This window comes from Chiloscyllium plagiosum, chromosome 5 (assembly GCF_004010195.1).
Source record: "Chiloscyllium plagiosum isolate BGI_BamShark_2017 chromosome 5, ASM401019v2, whole genome shotgun sequence".
Lineage (NCBI taxonomy): Eukaryota > Metazoa > Chordata > Chondrichthyes > Orectolobiformes > Hemiscylliidae > Chiloscyllium > Chiloscyllium plagiosum.
The window spans coordinates 11,190,449-11,212,433 of NC_057714.1; the positions used below are offsets into that span (position 1 = coordinate 11,190,449).

At 40.9% G+C, this 21,985-nt stretch overlaps 1 protein-coding gene across 2 annotated transcripts in view; it reads right to left on the bottom strand.

The window, feature by feature from the left end:
- The window catches only part of LOC122549719 (vacuolar protein sorting-associated protein 4B-like), a 44,006-nt gene that overhangs the window by 4,256 nt on the left and 17,765 nt on the right, over positions 1-21,985 (bottom strand). For both annotated transcript variants that reach the window (XM_043689616.1, XM_043689614.1), the window contains exons 8-10: positions 19,485-19,566; positions 13,727-13,946; positions 5,919-6,059 (exon numbers count right to left, since the gene is read on the bottom strand). In XM_043689616.1, the coding sequence (XP_043545551.1) occupies positions 5,919-6,059; positions 13,727-13,946; positions 19,485-19,566 (443 nt within the window). The remainder of the gene's footprint in view (positions 1-5,918; positions 6,060-13,726; positions 13,947-19,484; positions 19,567-21,985) is intronic.

Below are 21,985 nucleotides of genomic sequence, written 5' to 3' on the forward strand. Positions count from 1 at the left end.
TCTCAGTCCCAACCCTCGGACTCAGCACCGCCTTCTTGACCTGCAATCTTCTTCCCGACCTCTCCGCCCCCTCTCCGGCCTGTCACCCTCACCTTAACCTCCTTCCACCTATCGCATTTTCAACGCCCGTCCCCCAAGTCCCGCCTCCCTACCTTTTATCTCAGCCCGCTTGGCACACCTTCCTCATTCCTGAAGAAGGGCTTATGCCCGAAACGTCGATTCTCCTGCTCCTTGGATGCTGCCTGACCTGCTGCGCTTTTCCAGCAACACATTTTCAGGCTAAACTATCCGACAAGATTCCATTTCCAACAAGTGAAGAACCTCACTGTTGGAACATTTAAATAAGAGATGGTCTTTTCATACATCCAATGGGGTGGGTGACTACATTTGGTAAAATGTTAATTTCAGCTCAGGTTGCCTTTTGTTTAAGTTTTTTTGGAACTTGACTAATGTGTAGGGTCTGGTGATGTCTGTGGATTTTATAAGGCAGTTGGTTTTGATCTGTTTTTAAGATCATTTCAGCCCATGAAAGTCTCAGGTATTACACTGACAGACTGAATTCAAAATCACATTTTATGTAATTTCAACAATCTTGGAGTTGGTTTTATCATTTGGAATACGATCTTGGATATACTGCCAGAACTTTATGAATGAAAGGCTCATGATACCACACCTCCGAGCTCAGCCTTAATCAATGTGCCCCCGCCATTTATTCAGAAAAAGTAGTGGAGGAAAAATTCACTTCTGACCTTGATAGAGTCCTCAGTGCCAAAGATCACCCTTCTTAGGGAACAGGGTTGGCCAACTTCAGAGGAACCACCATTGGGTAAAGTGGAGTGAAAAAAAGCGAAAGATGATGAAATGCCCCTACTAACAAGGCTTGCTTAGCGTGGCCTCATTATGACATTGCCAGAAGGACAAAAACACATGAGGGCATTCGAGATCAAGCACTGGAAATTCTTGATAATGTTATTCTTTGAGTCAATAATCTAAGTGATGAACATGTCACATGATTCATGTAAGGAAAATGCTGGACAGGATTTCTTTTTTTACTTGTTCAATTGGCAATGAACAGCCACCGAGCACACCTAGACATCATAAGAACCAAAAGTCCAAGAGGATATGATTCAGTGTCTCATCGCTAAAGCATCCCTACTAAAGAGAAGAATTCAAACAGCAGCTCACCAGCAAACAACCTAGAAAGGTTTCAGACACCCAACTCAGTTTCAGAACAGTGGGATCAAATAAGGTCAGGTATAAGAGGCAATCATGCCCAGATCATTGGGTTCAGGCATCGAACTGGTCTGACAAACATGCAAAATATACATAACCTCTTGGAACAGAAACAAACAGCCGTTATTCCCTGACCGAACAATGCAAGGTTTCAATTCAAGAATGCAACATTCCAACAGCTCAAGGCTAAAACCCAAAGACAAATCTAAAACATAAAAGACAAGTGGTGCAAACAGAAAATTGGAAGTCCAACAGCATGCCATGATTGGCTCCTTGTAGCTTCAGGTATATTGATAAACTAGTGTCAAGTGAACAACGCCACGAAGAACATTTCTGACAATACAACTGTGAATCCACAGTGGTAGCTGATATTCTCCAGCCGATCTTCCCAGAGACAGTGTAGAATCTATGGAGAAACTACCATTAATTTGACAGTTGCAACAAATAAACAAAAAACAATGCCGTTGGCCTGGATAGTACTCCCAGCTGAAATCTTCAAGGCTGATGGGCTTTCCCTCACATCAGGATTCCATACACCTATCCTGCAGACTGAAGAAAAGAACTCCAACTTTTTAATCTCCACTGCCTCCACGTTAAAACGAAATTGACCACTAAATTATTAACAGCATTTGGATGACTGCAGTATCACTGCCTACTCTGCATTGGATTTGCAAGCCACTATCCACTATCACATTAATTCTGCGTACAAGAAACTCTGTTCATTCTTGAACATTGTCAAAACAAACATATCAGTCACACGGTCAGCAAAATATTTAATCTCCCATTTGAGGGACTGTGCGGAACATGTTAAGCATGTTCTGCACCTTAATAGCTATCTCTCTCAAAAGGCAACTATTAATGGAGATCCAACACAGAATCACTGCACCATGTCAGCATTTTAGAAAAAAAATAGCAGGGAGTGTTTGACAACAAAGACCTTCACAACTCTCAAGTTCTGGTATACAGAACAGTTATTGGTCTGTGCCTCAACAACACATCAGAGCTCTCGAGAACTTACACCAGCACTGCCTTTACCACATTCTGTACATTAAAAGAGGACACTTGAATAAATATCAGCTCTACCGACAATCAGAAAAACTTACTGCAAAATAAACTACAACAGACTGGGGGTGGGTGTCTCCCCCAGTCTTCTCAGCTCTCAAGTGGTCAGTGTTCCACGTAAGGAAAAAAAGAATGTTACAAAGATACTGTGATGTTCTTCTTGACATTAATGACTATAAACAGCACGCTACCAAGCATTCAAAATAGTGACTTGTCCATGAACGTGCATCATGCTGTGTCCAAATGCCTTAATGACAGGCAGAAAAGGACAGAAAAATAAACACTGCACTCTGGATTCCACTAACTCATGGGTCATCCTGCCCCATGTGCTGAAAGATGTTCAGGTCAAGAAACAAACTATTCAGTCACATGAAGACCCACAGCTCAATTAAAACCAGAGTAGGAGGAGTAGGTCAGTGACATCTTGAATTGAGGCACAGGTGAAGATGACAAAGCTCTGCCTAGACCAAAACTGAGGCACTGCATTCGCAGTCCTAGACAGTGCACATTAGAAAGGATTTACTGGTCTTGAAGATTGCAATGCAACTTCACTGAAAATGATACTGAAACAGAAGAACATTTACTTAATCTAAACTTGTGTTCCCTTGAATGCAGATGGCATTTAAAATGGTCATATAGAAGGTGGTATTTAAGAATATTTTAAAACCTCTATAAGGTATATAGATGAAAAACATTGTACCTTGGCTTGGAGTCTCAAAGGGAGATAACCTTACTGTTGGACATAAGTTGTTCAGAAATAATGTTAGAAAGCATTTCTTCACACAAAGGGTAGTCAAAACCATGTGGGGTTTCTTCCCCAAAAATGTTAGGTCAATTCAAAATGTTAAAACTGAGATCCATAAGAGTTTTATTCAGCAAGGATACCAAGGGTTATTGTACCAAGCCAAAATACAGGTTGTGAGAGGTAATTTCGGTTTAAACTTTAAGATGTGCCTGGACCACAGACTGATCTATAATAAAAGACAAAACTTTTGTTTCTTTTCTAACAACCATTTTATATACTCAAAATTAGAATAGTTTAAATTGTGCAGAATGCTGACAATTTGTGAGCGATAGTAAAAACAAGCAGGCTCTTGATTGATGAAGCCATTCACACAGCAGGGAAGGATAAGTCCTTGACTGATAAGACTGCTAGCACAGACAGAGAAGAATAAGTCTTTGACTGATAAGACTACAGGGTGAGAAAAACAACAACTTTAGAGACTCTGAAGACATTTGTTGCAGACTTTGTGATAAAAATAATGATGTTTTTAAGAATGTGAACCTCATGGCTTGTTGGAGCCAAGGAGAGGAGGGACTTGTGCTGTATATAATGGGAGACTTTGTAAGCCTCAGCGCGCCTTTTCTTTAAGGGTGCCCGACTCTGCAGACTTGACTTGTTAATAAAACTTTGTTTTCCTGAATTTGTCTAGAGCGATTATTGAGAAGCGATTTTCGTTTCTAACGCAGGTCATCCACAATTTACTTGAACGGTGAAATCAGATCAAAAGACTGATTGGCTCCTCCTGCTCCTGTGGATATTAATTAATGGTTCAAATCAAACTTTGAATTTCCTCTTATTTGTCTTCCACTGTTTAATAAAACAGTTCAGTATTTTATTTACAGGTGATAACTGCAATTGATGATAGTAAAGTCTGTCACATACAGAGCAAAGACCACATGTGTATAGTGGCCCTAAGGAGTGATAAAAAAAAAGACTAAGAAAAACTTTAAACAAAAGAGATTCAACAGCGGAATCAAATACAAGACATAAATACAAAGATAAAAAAAGCCAGATAAAATATGCAAGGGGAAATTAGAAAATATTTTTTAGCAAGTTTTGTGAAGATTTGTAGCTCAGGTTGGGGTTCTGGATGTAGGTTTCCTCGCTGAGCTGGAAGGTTCATTTTCAGATGTTTCGTTATCATACAAGGTAACGTTTTCAGTGAGCCTCCGGGCGAAGCACTTCTGATGATTCCTCTTTCTGTTTATGTTTGGGTTTCTATGGGTTGACGATGTCATTTCCTGTTCTTTTTCTCAGGGGGTGATAAATCAGGTCCAAGTCAATGTGGTTGTTGATAAGAGTTCCGGTTGGATGTTACCTAGCATGGTGATGAAATGTCTGAACATAAACCTTCCAGCTCAGCGAGCAAACCTACATCCAGAATATTGTTCAGATCTAAAGTTCCTAAAAATAGGAATGCATGGGACATGGCATGGGTGGCGGGCTGGTAGTGAATTTAAAGAACTAATATACTGGGAAATGGTAAACGTGCGGTACCTAGAGACTGGCTTTCTTTTGAAGAATGTGGTTCTTTCCATTTGAATTAGAAATGTTTCACATGAAGCGTAGAACCATATTTATGCAGCACCTTTTATCTCAAAACATCTCAAAGCATCTTTTATTTGAACTAACTTTAATACAATGACAAATGCATTCCTGTGTCATTTATCACATTTACTAAAGTAACCAATTAGCATACATGACATCTGATGCATATATAATATAATTGTAACTGAGGTCATATTATGCTTAACTTTAAGTGAAATGACTAAGGCAATAACAGTTTCCCATTAAGTAAAAACTGTGTCTATGCTCCACAGAACCTTTGTCAGCAGAGAGAAAAAGAATTTTACCGTGCAAGTTGAAATACTTTATTGCTAAATTCTTGTTGGTCAATGAAATATTTTTAGTGTGTATTTAAAAAAGTTAAAATTCTACTACAGGAACTTTTGGTTTACCTCCGGTCACTGCCAATTCTGCTTCCTGAATTGCCTGTGCAATATACATCACACTCCCTGGCGCTATCTCTCACCATCCCTCAGGCTTGCTGCCCCTGCTGCTCCTTGACAACTGTTTTGCTGCCAACCCTCCAAACTCTCAACTTGTCTCACACCCTACTCTGAACTATTACTGACAGCTGTACAGCTCATGGCCTCTCCCACTCCCTAAACCACCTTCTTGATATTGACAATTGGAGCCTGGGGCTTTTGCTGTTCACTGACCCCCCCTCCTTGTGAATTTTCTACATGCTGCTTCCTACTCCAGAACAGCCATTCATTGCTGATCTCCAGATTCTTTGGTCACAGTGAAATTCAGGACGGGGAAGAGAGTCAGAAGCAGGTGGTTTGATGAAATGAAACAGCACCTATAGGGTCAGGGAGCAGTAGAGCAAAGAGTCAGCCGTCAGAGGCTGGAGTAGGGAGATGGATAGGCTGTAACCTGCAGGTCAACAGCAAGAGGGTGGCTGGAGGAACCAGAAAAGTTGTGAAACAGAGGGCCAACCACGTAAAAGGTCAGGAAGCAGCAGAAGCCACTCCATAAAGACACCAACTACACCAAATTTAGTTTACCTTTTAAATTTGTAAGTAGACTTCCAACAGACGAGCACCAAATAACATTAAAATGAAATCTGTGACCCAAAACGAGAGTAAAGGCCTTATTAAATGACCAACGTTAAAGAAAAACATAAATGTAGGACTGACTGTATGACTGTTTTGGATAGCCATGGAAGATGGCTGTAAACATTTCATCCTCATGATATGTTACAAGAGGGGAGAACTACAAGCAACTGATGATCTAAGACATAACATTAAAATCTGCAGAAATTGAGGTTACCTACCATACACACGACAGGCTCCAGAAGCTTATCCCCTGGAACATCAATCCACGTCATTTCCAAAGCATTGGGATCACCAGGTGAACATGGCGTTAGGAGGTCATCCACAATCACAGACGGATCAGCATTTGAAGGACCTTGGACCTACAAAGTGAAAGGCAAATTGCATTCAACTAACATGTTACAAGTTAACAATGTGAACAACAATAAAATGTAAATGTTTTTTTTTGCAATAGCTTGAGTAACAGCATAACATTCCCACTTAGCAATATATACAGTTAGGAAGGAGTTGCCCTGGGAGTCCTCAAAAATTGACTCTGGGATCCATGAAGTCTTATGGCGTGGGCAAGGAAACCTCGTGCTGATTACCACACACCACCCTCCCTCATGCGATGAACGGTACTCCTCCATGTTGAACACCACTTGGAAGAAAGTGTGAGGATGGCAAGGGCACAAAATGTACTCTGGGTTGGGGATTTCAATGCTCCCTTCCAAGAATGACTCAGCAGCAGTACGACTGATTGAACTGGTTGGGTCCGAAAAGGACATAGCTGCCAGACTGGGTGAGGGAAACCAGTGAAAGAGAAAAATGTACTTGACCTCATCCTCACCAATCAGCAGGCCGCAGATGCACCTGTATATGACAGTATTGGTAAGATTGACCACCGCACTGTCCTTGTGGAGACAAAGCTTTGCCTTCATACTGAGATTACACTCCATCTTATTTTCCATGAGGCCGTGAGAGCTAACAGCAGCAGAATGTACTCCAGCACGATGTGCAACATCATGGCATTCAACCATTACCATCAAGCCAGGGGATCAACCTTGGTTCAATGGAGAGTGCAGGAGGACATGCCAGGAACCGCACCAGGTATACCTAAACAAGAGCTGTCAGCCTGATGAAGCTGCCAAACAACATAAGCAGCAATTGATAAAGGGAACCAAGTGATCTCACAACCAACAGATCAGATCTAAATTCTGCAGCCCTGCCACATCGAGTTGTGAACGGTGGTGGACAATTAACGCTCTGGAGGAGGCGGCTTCACAAATAATCCCATCCTCAATGACTGAGCAGCCCAATCCATCAATACAAAAGATAAGGCTGAAGGATTTGCAACAATCTTCAGCCAGAGGTGCCAAGCAGATGACCCATTTCAGCCTCCTCTACTGGTCCCCAGCATTACAGACACCAGTTTTCAGCCAACTCTATTCACGCCACATGATATTAAGAAACAGCTGGAGATACCGGTTAATACAAAGATTATAGGCCTTGACATCATTCCAGCAATAGTGCTGAAGACTTGTGCTCCAGAACTTGGCCCTCCCCTAGCCAAGATCTTCCAGTACACTCACAACAGTGGCATCTATCTGACAATTTGGAAAATTGTACTCAAAAACCAGGACAAATCTAACCTAGCTTATCACTAGACTGTTAATCCAAAGACGTAGGTAATGTCCTGGCGACCTGGGCTCAAATCACCCCATGACAGGTGGTGGAATTTGAATTCAATAATAAATCTGGAATTAAGAGTCTAATGATGAGTATGAAACCATTGTCGATTGTCAGAAAAATCAATCTAGTTCATTAATGCTCTTTAGGGAAGGAAACTGCCATCCTTACCTAGTCTGGCCTACATGTGATTTGAGACCCACAGCAAACTGCCCTCTGTGCAATTAAGTATAGGCAGTAAACAATGGCCTAACTAGACACACCTCACCCTGTAAATGAATAAAACAGTCATTAGTAAAGTGATGGAAGACGTCATCAACGGTGCTATTAAGCAACACCTGCTCAGCAATAGTCCACTCACTGAATCCCAGTTTGGGTTCCACCAGGGCTACTCAGTTCCTGATCTCATTACAGCCTTGGTTCAAGCATAGACAAAAATCAGAATTCTAAGAGAAGAAGAAGAGTGGAAGCCGTTGACATCAAGACCGATTTCAACTGTGTGTGAAATCGAGGAGTCGTAGCAACATTGGAGTCGACGGGTATCAGGAGGCAAACTCTTCACTGCTTTGAAGTCATACCTGGCTCATAGGAAGTGGTTGTTTGAAGTCAGTCATTTCACTTCCAGAACATTTTTGCAGGAGTTGCTCAGAACAGCATCTGAGGCACAACCATCTTCAGCTGCTTCATCAATCATCCGGTTAGAGATGGGTATGTTCACCGATGATTGCACAATGTTCAGTACCATTTGCAACTTCTCAGATAGGGAAACAGCCCAAGTTCAAATGAAACAAGATCTAGACAATATCCAGGCTTGGGCTGACAGGAGGCAAATAATATTCGTGCCACGCAAATACCAGGGTGTGACCATCACCAAAAAGAGACAACCTAACCACCGCCCTTTGACACTCAATGGTGTTACCATCACTGAATCTTTCCACTATCAGTGGCATTACCATTGACCAGAAACTCAACTGGCCTTGCGACATATACACAGTGTCTACAAGTGCACGTCAGAGGCTAGGAATGCTGCGAGTAACTCAGTTCCTGACTCCTGAAAGCATGTCCATCTGCAAAGCACAAATCAGACGTGTGCTGGAATACTCCCCACTTACCTGGATGTGTGCAGCTCCAATAACACTCGAGAAGCTTCACACCATTCAGGACAAAGCAGCTCGCTTGATTGGCATCTTATCCTCAAATATCCCACACCATCTACCACCGATGCTCAGTAGCAGCAGTGTACACTATCTATCTATAAGATGTGCTGAAAAATTCACCAAAGATCAATAATAGCACCTTCTGAACCCACAACTACTTCCATCTCAAAGTACACGGGCAGCAGATTTATGGAAAAATGTCCACCTGCAATTTCTCTTCCAAGTCACTCAATCCTGACTTGGAAACACAGTGTTCCTTCATTGTCACTGGGTCAAAATTCTGGAATTCTTTCTTTAATGGCATTGTGAGTCAACCTACAGCAGTTCAAGGATGCAGCTCAAGAGCCAGCAAAGCCTATATCCCATGAATGAATAAAAATAAATCTGCTGGCCAACCACAAGTTAAACATTTGAAATCTGCAATAAACACAAAGTATTGGACATATTCAGATCCGGTAGCATCTGATCAGAGTTAACATTCAGATGATGACCCTTCGTTAGAATTAGCTGTTTGTCTATAAATAACCAATGACTAAAATGTTGTTTGTTACTGCAGCCACTATTCACAACAGACTAGTATTTACTGCTGAGCTAGTCATGTCACAAACAAGTAAATTTTTATTATGCAAAGTTTGAACCAAAGGACTTAGCTATCCAAATAATTCATCAAATAATGTACATAATTCGTGAAATGCTCTGACTTGCTACAGAAATATATTGAGCACTGACAGGAGCATTCAAACTTAGGCAGAAATATTTGCAAAACTTTGTTTGAATTTGCAACAATGCACCAAATTTAACACGGTCATTCTTTAAGAAAATTGCTAAACTCAAATGCTCTCTCAATAATTAGATTTCGTGGGGTTTCATGGAACTCCACTCCTCAATCTACATTTCTGAGCCATGACAAAAACCACAGGTTTACTAGGCTGGTAAACTTTTAAAACAACATGCTGCAATTTCCTAAAGTTTTGTCAAAACACTAAGGAAAGCTGTATCACAGTTTAATACTTGAATGCATTTGTAAAGTGCTCACGTTTCTTATACAATACAGAACACAGAAGTCACTATTCAGCAAGTGGAAACTTAATGGATTTTGGGGTTAGGAAAAATGCACAAATAGGATCATTTTTAGGAAAGCCAGGAAAATACAACAGGAAGTGGATCGTATTTCAGTGGTGATTTTTGCATCTGATCAGTCATGATGTAACTTCTACTGTGTAAAATGTCTAAGCTTTAAACCTCCAGAGTTAGCCTAAGACGTGAAAGAGAGTTGGTTAGAATTCAGACCAGGATAGATCGATTTGGATATGAATTGAAAAGAATGAATTGATTTTTTTAAAACAGTAAGTTTTCTTTTAAGAACTTGATTCATCTAGGTCTCAATAACTGGCAGGTAATTTTGAACTTAGCAGCAGCCTTGAGCTCAATATTGAAGATAGAAATAACAACGAGTGTCAACAGTTTACCTGTTAACATTGAATCATGTCAATGATATGACCGATGGGAACCTCTCCCAAGAATAAGATGGAGGAAGAATAAATAGAATCTTTTGAAAATCAACATACAGTAATACTGGAAGGGAAACCTTTAAAATAGATATACTCTTCTTGTTGTACCAGGCATGAATGAACCCATCCAAAAGCTGCGGGAGAAATTGGAAAGCAGAGCAGATCATACAGTCTGAGTCCGACAACACAGATACAGGCTCTTTGGCCCAAACTGGACCATGCCGACCAAAACGTCCATCTACGCTAATCCCATTTTTCTAAAGTCTTTTACATGTTGTTAATGTACCTTCTTGAACCACTTCCGCTGGCAGTTCATTCCATACACTTATTACCCTCTGTGTAAAAAGGTTGCCTCTAAGGTTCCCTTTTATTCTTTCCCCTTAACCTTAAACTGATGCCCTCTATTCCTTGATTCGCCAATCCTGGGAAAAAGACTGAGTGCATTCACTCTATCCATGCCTCTCATGATCTTATACACTTCTATAAGATCCCCCTGCAACCTCCTTGCTCTAAAGAAAAAAGTTCCAGCCTGTCCAACCTCTCCGTGTAACTCAGACCATTGAGTCCTGGCAACATCCTTGTAAACATCTTCTGCAGTCTTTCCAGTTTAATAACCTCCTTCCTATCACAAAGTGACTAAAACTGAATACAATACTCCAAGTACAGCCTCACCAACGTCCTGTACAACTGCAACATAACTCAAGCCCTGACTGATGAAGGCAGTGTGCCTAAAGTTTTCTTCACTGCCCTGTCTATTTGTGACTCCACTTTCAGAAACCGTGCACCTGAACTCCAAGGTCCTTCTGTTCCACTACACTCCTTCAGGCCTTACCAGTCACTATGAAACGCTTACCTTGATTTGACTTTCCAAAATATAAGACCTCACACTTCCATATATTAAACTCCATTTGCCATTTCTGGGCCCATTTCCCCAGCTGATCAAGGTCCTGCTGCAATTTTTGATAACTTTCCTAACGGTCCATGACACCTCCTATTTTAGTATCATCTGCAACTTACTAATTATGCCTTGTACATTCACATCCAAATCATTGATTTAGATAACAAACAGCAATGGGCCCAGCACTAGCCCGAGGCACTCCAATAGTCACAGGCCTCAGGTCCGACAAGCATCCTTCCACTGTTACCCTCTGCTTCCTACCATAAAGCCAATTTGCCAGCTCCCCCTGGATTCCATGAAATCTAACCTTCCAGAGCAGCCTACCACTTCGACCTTATCGAAGGCCTTACCGAAATCCATATTAACTACGTCTACCGCCCTGCCCTCGTCAACCTTCCTGATCACTTCATCAAAGAACTCGTAACAAATTTGTGAGGCATGATCTCCCACGCACAAAGCCATGCTGAATACTCCTAATCAAACCCTGTCTTTCCAAATGCATATATATCTTATTTCCCAGTCTTCTCCAGTAACTTATCTATCACAGACTTTAGACTTACTGGTCTATAGTTCAGGTTTTCGTTGCAGCCCTTCTTGAATAAGGGCACAACATTCACGACCCTCCAGTCTTCTAAAACCTCAACTGTGTGTAACTACGATGCAAAAGTGTCAGCCAGGGCCCCCCTTCTCTAGCGTCTTGCAGTGTTCTTGGATATATCTGGTCAGGACCAGGAGATTTATCCACCTTAATACTTCTAATACACCCAACATATCCTCTACTAACAGCTAACGATCCGTATATCAACAAACACATCGACCTGGACCCAATATACCGGCCACTACAGCGGACAGCTGGAACTGACAACCGGAAGCGGCAGAGACAGGCCACTATAAATGCCGGAGGAAACATCACAGAAGTGCTTCACAGGAGGCTCCAAAGCACTGAGGATGTCACCTAGACAGGGGACGAAACGTTTGCAAGACAAATTCCCAGCTCGGCGAACAGAACCACAACAACGAGCACCCAAGCTACAAATCTTCTCCCAAACTTTGAATTCTCTACTGTGATTTGGACCGTCCCGAAGATATGAACACTAACTTACCAAATTCCCAAGTCTTCATGTCTTTCTCTACAGTAAACACAGGAGAAATATTCATTGAGGACCTCATTCATCTCCTGTGGTTCTATACATACATGTCCACATTGGTCCTTGAGGGGTCCTATTCTCTCTCTAAGCGTATAAAGGAAAAAGACCTGAAGAACCTCTTTGGATTCACCCTAATTTTCTCAGCCAAGGCTATCTCGTGCCCCCTTTTTGCCCTCCTGATTTCCCTCTTCTATAAACTCCTGTATCCCCCTACAGCGAGATACCTCCAGGGATTCCTTGATCCTGGCTGCCTGTACCTAAGCTATAATTCCTTCTTTTTTCTCGCCAAAGTCTCAATATCTTGTCATCAAGGGTTCACTGTCAGGAACATATAGACCTTAAAGGCCTCCATCTCTCTGCAAACAAACTACTCCAATCAACCCCTGCAAAATCCTGTCTAATTCCATCAAATGTCACCACTACTTTGTTATTTCTTAGCTCCACACACAAAGCCTCACTGGATGATTCTTCAGTTATTTCATCTCTGACTACTGCTGTGATACTCGTCTTAATCAAAAATGCAACTCCCCCTCCCTTCTTTCCACCACCTCTGCCCCGCCTAAAGCACCTGTACCTTGGCACATTAAGCCGCCGATCTGCCACTCCCTTAGCCATGTTTCTGTAATGGGTAAAATATCCCAGTCCCAAATACATCGCCCTGAGTACATCGGCCTTACCTGTCAGCCCTCTTGCATTGAAATAGATGCATTTTAATCAAACAAGCATTCCTTGCTCCCTGTTGTATTCCAACCTGACCTGTCTCTTCACTTTACTATTTCTCATTACTGTATCTCCTTCGATCCTCATACTTGCCTCCTTGTTGTTGAGGATCCCATCCTCCCGTTTAAACCTTTCCTTGTAGCATCAGTAAACCTAGCCACCAAGATATTGCTCCCTCTCCAGTTCAGATGCTATCCATCCCTCTTGAACAGGTCACTTCTGCCCCAGAAAAGATCCCAATGATCTAAAAATCTGAATCTGTACCCCAAATCTTTAGCCACACATTCATCTGCCATATCCTCCTGCTCTTATCCTCACTAGCACGAGGCACTGGAAGTAATCCAGAAATTATCACCGACGAGGTCCTGATTTTGAACTTTTTTCCAAGCTCTCTATAATCACTCTGCAGGATCTCATCCCTATTTCTACCTATGTTACTTGTGCCAATGTGCTGATCACTCTTCCTGGACAGCCGCTCCGAGACATCCTGGACCGTGGCACCCGGGAGGCAACACACCGTCCTGGGTTCTCATTTGCAACCACAGAATCTCCTGCCCCTTAACTATCCTATCACTAAGGTCCTGTCTAACTTTACCCTTTCTTGTTGTGCCCAGAGCTAGTTGTAGTGCCAACGACCAGGCCACTGCTGCTTTCCCCTGAATGGTCATGCCCCCCGCAGCAGCATCCAACAGGTCCTTAAAGGAAAATAAATCATAACTCATTTTGGATACTGTTCTCCCAAGTTCAATCATTGACACACGAGCTGGTGAGTATCAGAGAAAACGAGCCATAACATGGAGACTTAAATTTAAAAAAAGAGAAAGGGCGAGATATGATTTCAACTTTGCTTAGTGCAATTTCTTTATTGATTGTGTAGATAAATGTAGAGTGGGCAAATCCTGGTTAAAATTTTTATTGGTATCTTACCTTCTTGAAATGAGTAGCAGACTGAACTTTTCTGACTGGCTGCATCAAAGCGTCTCGCACTATGATACTGATGTCAGCCCCAGAATATCCATCCGTTTTCTTTGCCAATATCCGGTAATCTTCATCAGACAGACTGTTTTGAGTTGTTCCAAGGTGCAGTCTAAACATTATAGCACGAGCACCCTGATCAGGCAATGGAATATAGATACGTTTCTCAAATCTGGAAAACAACAGTTTCAGTGTAAGAAATTTTGTAACACTGAAGACATCAGTGAGAGACAGGAGGATTAACTTAATTTGGTCAATGTTAATGGTAATCATTGGGCATAGAAAGCGTTTTGACTATCCGGATAAGCACATACATGGCATTACTGTATATTTTAGCAATGCTTCACTAAGTTAAGGGTTGAGTTAGGAGATGACTTAGCATTCTGAAAGGGAATAGAGAACCTGTTAATGCTCTGGGGCCAAGGATTCAAATCCCACCACAGCATGATGAAAAATGAATTCAACTGAAGTAACCTAATGGTGATCAAGAAACCATTATTCTTGTTAAAAACCCATTAGTTTCATTAATATAGTTTCAGAAAGTTAAAGAACATCTACCATCTTCACCTAGATTTGCCAACATGGAACTCCAGATACATTGCCCTCAGTTATATCTGTTCATTACATTTCTCTCATTGAACTTTGTATCAAAACAGACTACTTGGGAAAATCCAAAACACCTGGAAATGACAATAGCATACATGACTTTATTAACCCTGCAAATTCCTCCTTACCAACATCCAAGGGCCTGTCACAAAATTGGGAGAGCTGTGTCACAGAGGCTAGTCAAACAACAGCCTGACAGTCATTCTCAAGGCATCATACCGTAGTGCTGTCTCAGCCATTAAAACAAACCTCAAGCACAGCAGAATAATGGGGTACAGTTGGGAGTTGCTTGGAAATCCTTCACACTTACTCTGAACTCCATTAAGTCTCATGACATCAGGTCAAACATTGGCAAAGAAGACTCCTGCTGATTACCACCTAATGTTCTCACTCAGTTGATAAAATCAATTCTCCTCCATGCTGAAATTGGTGGAAGCACTAAGGGTGGTAAGTGCACAAAATGTTGTCCAATTGAGGAACCTCAATGCCAAAGACTGGCTCAGCTCCACCAGTATTTATCAAGCTGACAGTACTTAAGGACATAGCTGCTAAACCTTGTTCTCACCAATCTAAATGCAACAGACGCATCTGTCCATAACAGTTTTGGGAGGAGTGACCACCAGAGCCCCGGCAAGGAGACCCATCTTCACACTGAAGACATTCTATTGTGCTGTGATAGTCCACAATGCTAAATGGAACAGACTTCAAACAGATATAGTAACTCCAGACTCAGGATCCATGTGGTACTGTGGACCATCAGCAGCAGAATTTTATTAAGACCATAAAATATAGAAACAGAATTAGGCCATTTGGACCGTCCAGTCTGCTCTGTCATTCAGTCATGGCTGAGAGGTTTCGCAACCCCACATTCTCCTGCTTTCTCCCCATAATCTTTGATTCCCTTACTTATCAAGAAGCTGTCTTAAATACACTCAATGACTTGGTCTGCACAGCATTGAGTTCCAAAGATTCATCACTATCTGACTTAAGAAATCACTCCACATTTAAGTCTAAAGGGTCATCATTCACACTGAGGATGTGCCCTTGGGTCCAGTCTCTCCTACAAGTGGAAACACCTTCACCACGTACAGCCTATCCACGTCTCTCAATATTCTGCAAGCTTCCATGAGATTCCACCTCGACCCCTTACCATCATCCTTCAATTCCATAACCGTTCCCATAAACCTCCTCTGGATCCCCTCCTAGACCATCTCATCCTTCCATCAGGCCCCAAAACCGCTCTCAATATTCCAAATGTAGTCTGACCAGAGTCTAATACAGCTTGTATTCCAGGTCTCTCTAAAGGAATGCTAACATTGCATTTGCCTTCCTAATTGCCAGCGGAACCTGCATGTTAATCTGAAGATAATTCTGAAGTAGGACTCCCAAGTTCCTTTGTGTTTCATATTTCTGAAGTCTTTCCCTGTTTAGAAAGTAGTCTATGCTCTATTCATCCTAAAATGCATAACCTCACTGTGTCACATTTTATTTTTCTACTTCTTTCCCACTCTCTTTGCCTTTTCAAGTCCTTCTGCAGCCTTCCCCCTTCCTTAACACTGCCTGTCTTGCCATCTATCTTTAGCATCTACAAATTTGGTACAACACCCTCAATTCCTTTATTCAGATTGTTAATGTATAACATGAATAGTTGTGGAACTCCACCAGTCACTGGCTGTCATCCTGAAAAGGACCTCTTTTATCCTGATTCTCTGCCTTCTGCCAGACAACCAATCCTCTATACATGTCAGTATCTTGCCCCTAATACCATGGGCCATAATCTTATTTAGCAACCTCCTATGCAACACTTTCTGGAAATCCAAGTAGTTCATATCCGTTGGCTCTCCTTTTTCTAACTTGTTTGTTACATCCTCAAAGAATTCTATAAAGTTCATAAAGCCCTGCTGATTCAGCCCTATTTTACTATGCACTTTCAAGTACTCTGCAATCTCATCCTTAATAATAGACTCTCAAATCTTAGCAACTGAGGTCAGGCTAACCAGCTTATAATTTCCCGTCTTCTGTCTTCCTCCCTTTTTAAACAGGGGTGTTACATGAGTCATTTCCCCATCCTCAGGGACCCTCCCCGATTCCAATGATTCCTGAAAGATTACCACCAATGCCTCTACAATCTCCTCAGCTAGCTCCTTCAGAACCCTGGGGGGGTTTCCATCCAGTCCAGGCAATTTATCCCCCTTCAGACCGTTCAACTTCCCAAGCACCTTCTCCTTTGTGATGGTCACCATACTCATCTCCTCTGCTGCCTGACTCTTAAGTTCAATATGCTGCTGGTGTCTTCCACAGTGAAGACTGATGCAAAATACCTATTCGGTTCCTGACATTTCTTTGTTTCCCATTACTACTTCTCCAGCATCATTTGCCAGCAGTCCAAAATCCACTTTTGCCTCTCTTTTATCTTCTATAAAACTCTTGCAATCTTTTCTGTTGCAAGCTAGCTTACTCTTCTATTTAGTCTTCTCCATTATTGCTTTTTTAGTTGTCCTATTCAACAACAAGCTGTAACCTCACAGATTGGTATATCCCTAGACATTATTACTAAGCCAAGGGATCAACATTGGTTGAATGAATTGTGCAGGAAGGAATTATAACCAGTCAGACCAATAAATGAGCTGTCAACTTGGTGAAGGTCTAACACAGAATTACTGATGAAGAGTCATCTAGACTTGAAACATTAGCGTGCTCTCTCTCCATGGATGCTGTCTGACCTGCTGTGCTCTCCAGCATTTGTTGTTTTCAGCACAGATCCCAGCATCTGCAGTAATGTGCTCCTACAGGATTCCTTATCGGTCAAGTAGTGACAACAAGCAGATCAAATCAAAACTTTGCAATCCTGCCATATTCAGTTGTGAATGATGGAAGACAATTAAACAATTCACTGGAAGGTTCCAAAAGTAGCCCTGTCCTTTATTCTGCAGGTCCTCAGGATATTAGTGTAGAAGACAAAAGCTGAAGTATTTGCAAACATCTTCAAATAGGAGTAGAATTGATGATTCATCTTAGCCTTGTGCTGGGCATTCCAGCAGCATGGATAATAGTCTCAGCACTTTGATTCATTGCATGATATCAAAGAACACCTAAAGGAACTGGATCCTGCAATGACAATAGGCCCTGACAATATGCAAGCAACAGTACTAAAGATATGTGCACTATAATTATTTGCATCGCTAGCCAGGCTACTCCAGTACGGTTACAACACTGGCTTCTACCAATGTTGGAAACTGCCCACAAAAAAGGATCAAACTTTTCTGGCCAGCTACCATCCCACCAGTCTATTCTCAGTCTTCAACACAATGGAAGATATATTTGCAGTACTATCAAGGAGCACTTTAATCATTTGCTCACTGAAGCTCAGTTTGGGCTCTGCTAGGCCCACAACCCCTAACCTCATTATGGCCTCAGTCCAAACATGGTCAAAAGACTGTAATCAAACCAGGAAGTGAAGATGACAGTCCTTGACATCAAGGCAGTATTTGATTGAGTATGGCATGAAGCAACCCTGGCAAACTGGAGGCAATGTTACTCAGGGTCACAGGTCTCTGCCATCTAAGTCATACCTAGTAGAAAGGAAAATTAATAACCTTCAACAGCCACCACCTCAACCACAAAACATCTCTGCAGGAGTTCTTCAGCATTATACCCTCGGTCCAACCATCTTCAGCTGCTTCAATGACCTTCCTTCCATTATAAGGTCAGAAATGGGGATGTTCACACAATGTTCAATGCCATTCACTAGTCCTCAGATAATGAAGCAATCCATGTCCAAATGCAGAAAGAACTGAATAATATTCAGGCTTGGGCTAACAAGAGGCAAGCAATATTTGAGCCACACATATGCCAGACAATGATCATCCCCAACAAAAGTGAATTTAACTAAAACCTCTTGACATTTGCTGAATACCCAGTTATCAACATTCTGGGCGTTACCACTGACCAGAAACTGAACTGGACCAGCTACAAGGGGTCAGTAAGTAAGTCACAGTCACCTCTGGTTTCCGTAATGTCTGTCTATCATCGACAAAGCACAAATCAGAAATGTGATAGAATTCACTTGCCTAGATGAACGCAACTCATCACTGGATTGGTACCCCATCGAACACCATCAGCATTCACTCCCTTTAACACTGAAGCACAGTGGCAGCGGTGTGTAGAATCCAGAAGATGCACAACAACTCACCAAGGCTACCAAATCAGTATCTACCAAACCAGTCACATCTCCCACATACCAGGACCCTGGCAGTGACAACATATTACCCCCCAAGCCACATATTATCCTAACTGGGAACTATTTCACTATTTCAACATCATGCAACTCCCTCCCTAACAGTATTGTTGGTGTACCTACATCACATGGTTGCAGATATACAAGAAGGCAGCTCAGCATCACTTTCTCAAAAGAAATTAGGGATTGGCAATAAATTAATTAATAAATAATGCTAAACAATTTCGGATTCTCTGGTATTATCTAGTGCCAAATGAAGTGCCAAACAAATTAAGACACCACCAGTATCTCCAAGATAATTTAAGACCTTCACAGAAACTACCTGTCGTGGTTAAATAGATCTTTATGGTACTTACTTTTTATCCCCTAATCTTGCAACAATTTATACTTGAAAATAAATTGCAATAACAATAGAAAACCATGATTAAACAAAATGAGAACAATTTCCTATCATGGGCAAATAAATACAAGTATTAAGCAAGATGTATGCATTTAGGATTTCACATTTAGATTAGTTCCTTCTCTCCGAAACAGTAGGAATATCTCAGGAGGTTGTACAGCGCTTTTCATATCCAAGATTCACAGCTTTTTATACAATTACATTATTCAATAGAAGCATGAAATGTGTACATAAAATGCTTTATGGGAGATAATTACTCAGTGAAAAATTGGTCTGTAATTCTTAGGAGTGCAATGTTTCATAACAAATTGCTCTCAGTTGCCTTGACAGCAGGTTTGTCAACCATAAAGAAGCAGCATCATGCATGCATGATCTTAGGGAGTCATAATTTGTTTACCAGTGTGGGTAATCTTGTGACATGCTATTTAATTCACAGAGCATTAGCTTTAGAAAAAGTGGCATTTTACCTCCTCCTTATAGCAGAATCTAGAACCCATGGGATATTTGTTGCTCCAAGTACCAAGATTCCTTCATTATCCACTCCAACACCTGCCAAAAGTTGTCAGTAGTTTTATTGCATGTGTATTATATAAATAACAGGACATAATAGGAAGTTAATCAGAAATGTGTCAAGTTGAAAAATCCAAAACACGAAATTTAGATTAAATAAATTGAGGCTGTTATTCCCATAGTGTATAGTTAACATACCTCAGCTAATATTCAGGTTCACCACTCAGCAATGGAGTCAGATTATTCATTGAAAAAAGCTTGTGGTTCATAAGGCAGCAAATTTTCATCAATACATGAAGCAGCAAAATATTTTTCGACCAAAACACTTTCAATTGTTACTGGTAGAAATCACAACAGACGTTCAATTCAGGCTCTCTGTTCATTTTGAAATAGTGGCATGTCAGGAAAACTGATGAATGGAGATATGATTCTGGGAAACTGAAATGCTGCAGTAGTCAAGTTTAATGAAGTATTTTCCTTACATCTGATACACATGTTTCAAGGTTTTCTTGGGAGAGGAATGTTGGTTTAAAAGACCTGGCAATTACAACGATCAAATAAATTTCATCCAATGATACTAATTTTGCTTGGTCTCTGAAGTATTTAATTTGATTGAATGTTCCTATTACATTCTTTTAGGATCCCAGCTGATGGTTTTACTGGACAAGCCAAATCCCAGACTGAAATCTGGCTTAATAGGTCATAGCTGAAAATGTGTTGCTGGAAAAGCGCAGTAGGTCAGGCAGCATCCAAGGAACAGGAGAATCGATGTTTCGGGCATAAGCCCTTCTTCATTCTTCATTTACTGAGGTGGTCTTTGACTGAATCACAAGCATATGGTCTGGTTTGATTTTAACAATGAAAATGAAGTTCATAATGCAAAAGATATGAAAACAATAGAATAAGCTCAACTACTTACTTATAACATACATTCAAAGATTTTGGGATACATGGCAAAATGAAATCCCATTAATTCCAACAACACTCCTTTATATAACACCAGAGAAAAAAATCCTCTTTCAATTAAACACAGGGTTTGACTTTGCTGGTCACAAGAATCTTCTCACTTCTTTCTTAAGCCTTCATACAACTGAACTTAGATTTTCTCAGCCTCAAACAACCCTGTCAAACAACTGTTATAGATCTTTAAAACCACACTCGTTAGTCTGGGGTAAGTAATTTCTTAACAGTTCTAAACTATTACCGTTTCTCAGAAGCATTTATTCTTGCACATCCAGGTTTAGCTAAAACATCTGAAAACTGCAACAACGTTTCACCCTGATCCCGGCCATTTACAGTTGGTTCTCCTACTCAAAAGGAAAACTATTTTCAGAAACTCAAACTGATCTCCTCATGCAAAACTGTTTACTTCTGTTTGCTGGCAAAAATTATCCCAGTGAAGATAAATTCCCATTAGCTTTCAAGCAATCTCTCTCAGACCTTTTAATTTTAAAGAAATCACAGTGGCTACAGAAATACCTATGAGGTAATAAATAAATCCCTCTGACACAGACCATGCCACTAGTCCAAATCCAAACTTTAAACTAAATGGTCATAAAAGTAGAAATCAGTTTATATCTGAATACGAACATATGAATTTGGAGTAAACTACTCAAGCCTGCTGCAGCCTTGAACAGGATTACGGTTGATCCAATTATTCCACATGTTCCTGATAATCTTTCACCCGCTTACACATCAAGAACCTTACTAGCTTTGCCATAAAAATATACGAGGACTCAATTAAGGTGATAGAAGCAGAGAGTTCTCAAGACCTTTTACGAGAAAAATAAACCCTCATCTCTTTTGAATGGTCAACCTCTTATTTTAAAACAATGATCCATTTCGAGACCTTTTCAAAAGGACGAACATCCTTTCCACACGCATTCTGTCCAGACCTCTCAGGATTACGTTTTAATCAACTCACCTTTTACTCTAAACCGTGAATACAATACTAACCTAGCTAGCCTTCTTTCAGAAGGCATCCATCTATTCTCGGTATCAGTCTAATAACACTTCTCTGAAGAGTTTCAATTAATTTACAAGTAGACACGGTACTTCAGATATCATCTCATCAATGGCATGTGTAATCCAAACACAATGTGCTTATTTTTGTTTTCAATTATTCTCCTGACAAATAATATTCCATTATCTTTCCTAATTACTGCAGGTCAGAGTTCATACAAATGAAAATTCTCAAGTTTTTGAATGATGCAGATGCAGGCTTCAATTGTACATTTGGAACTTCCCAAGACATAATTGAGTCTCAAATAAACTTAGAGGATTTTGTTATCTCCCCCTGCTACAGTAGCTGGGAGGAACAGACCCTCAGCATATGCTGTGTTGGTCAATAACTCTTCCAAATATTTAGGTAGTTCATATTGTAACAATTTTGAAGTATATTAACTAATAAAAAAGGATCACAGAAACATCATGTCATGGGACACAATCAAAGGACAAA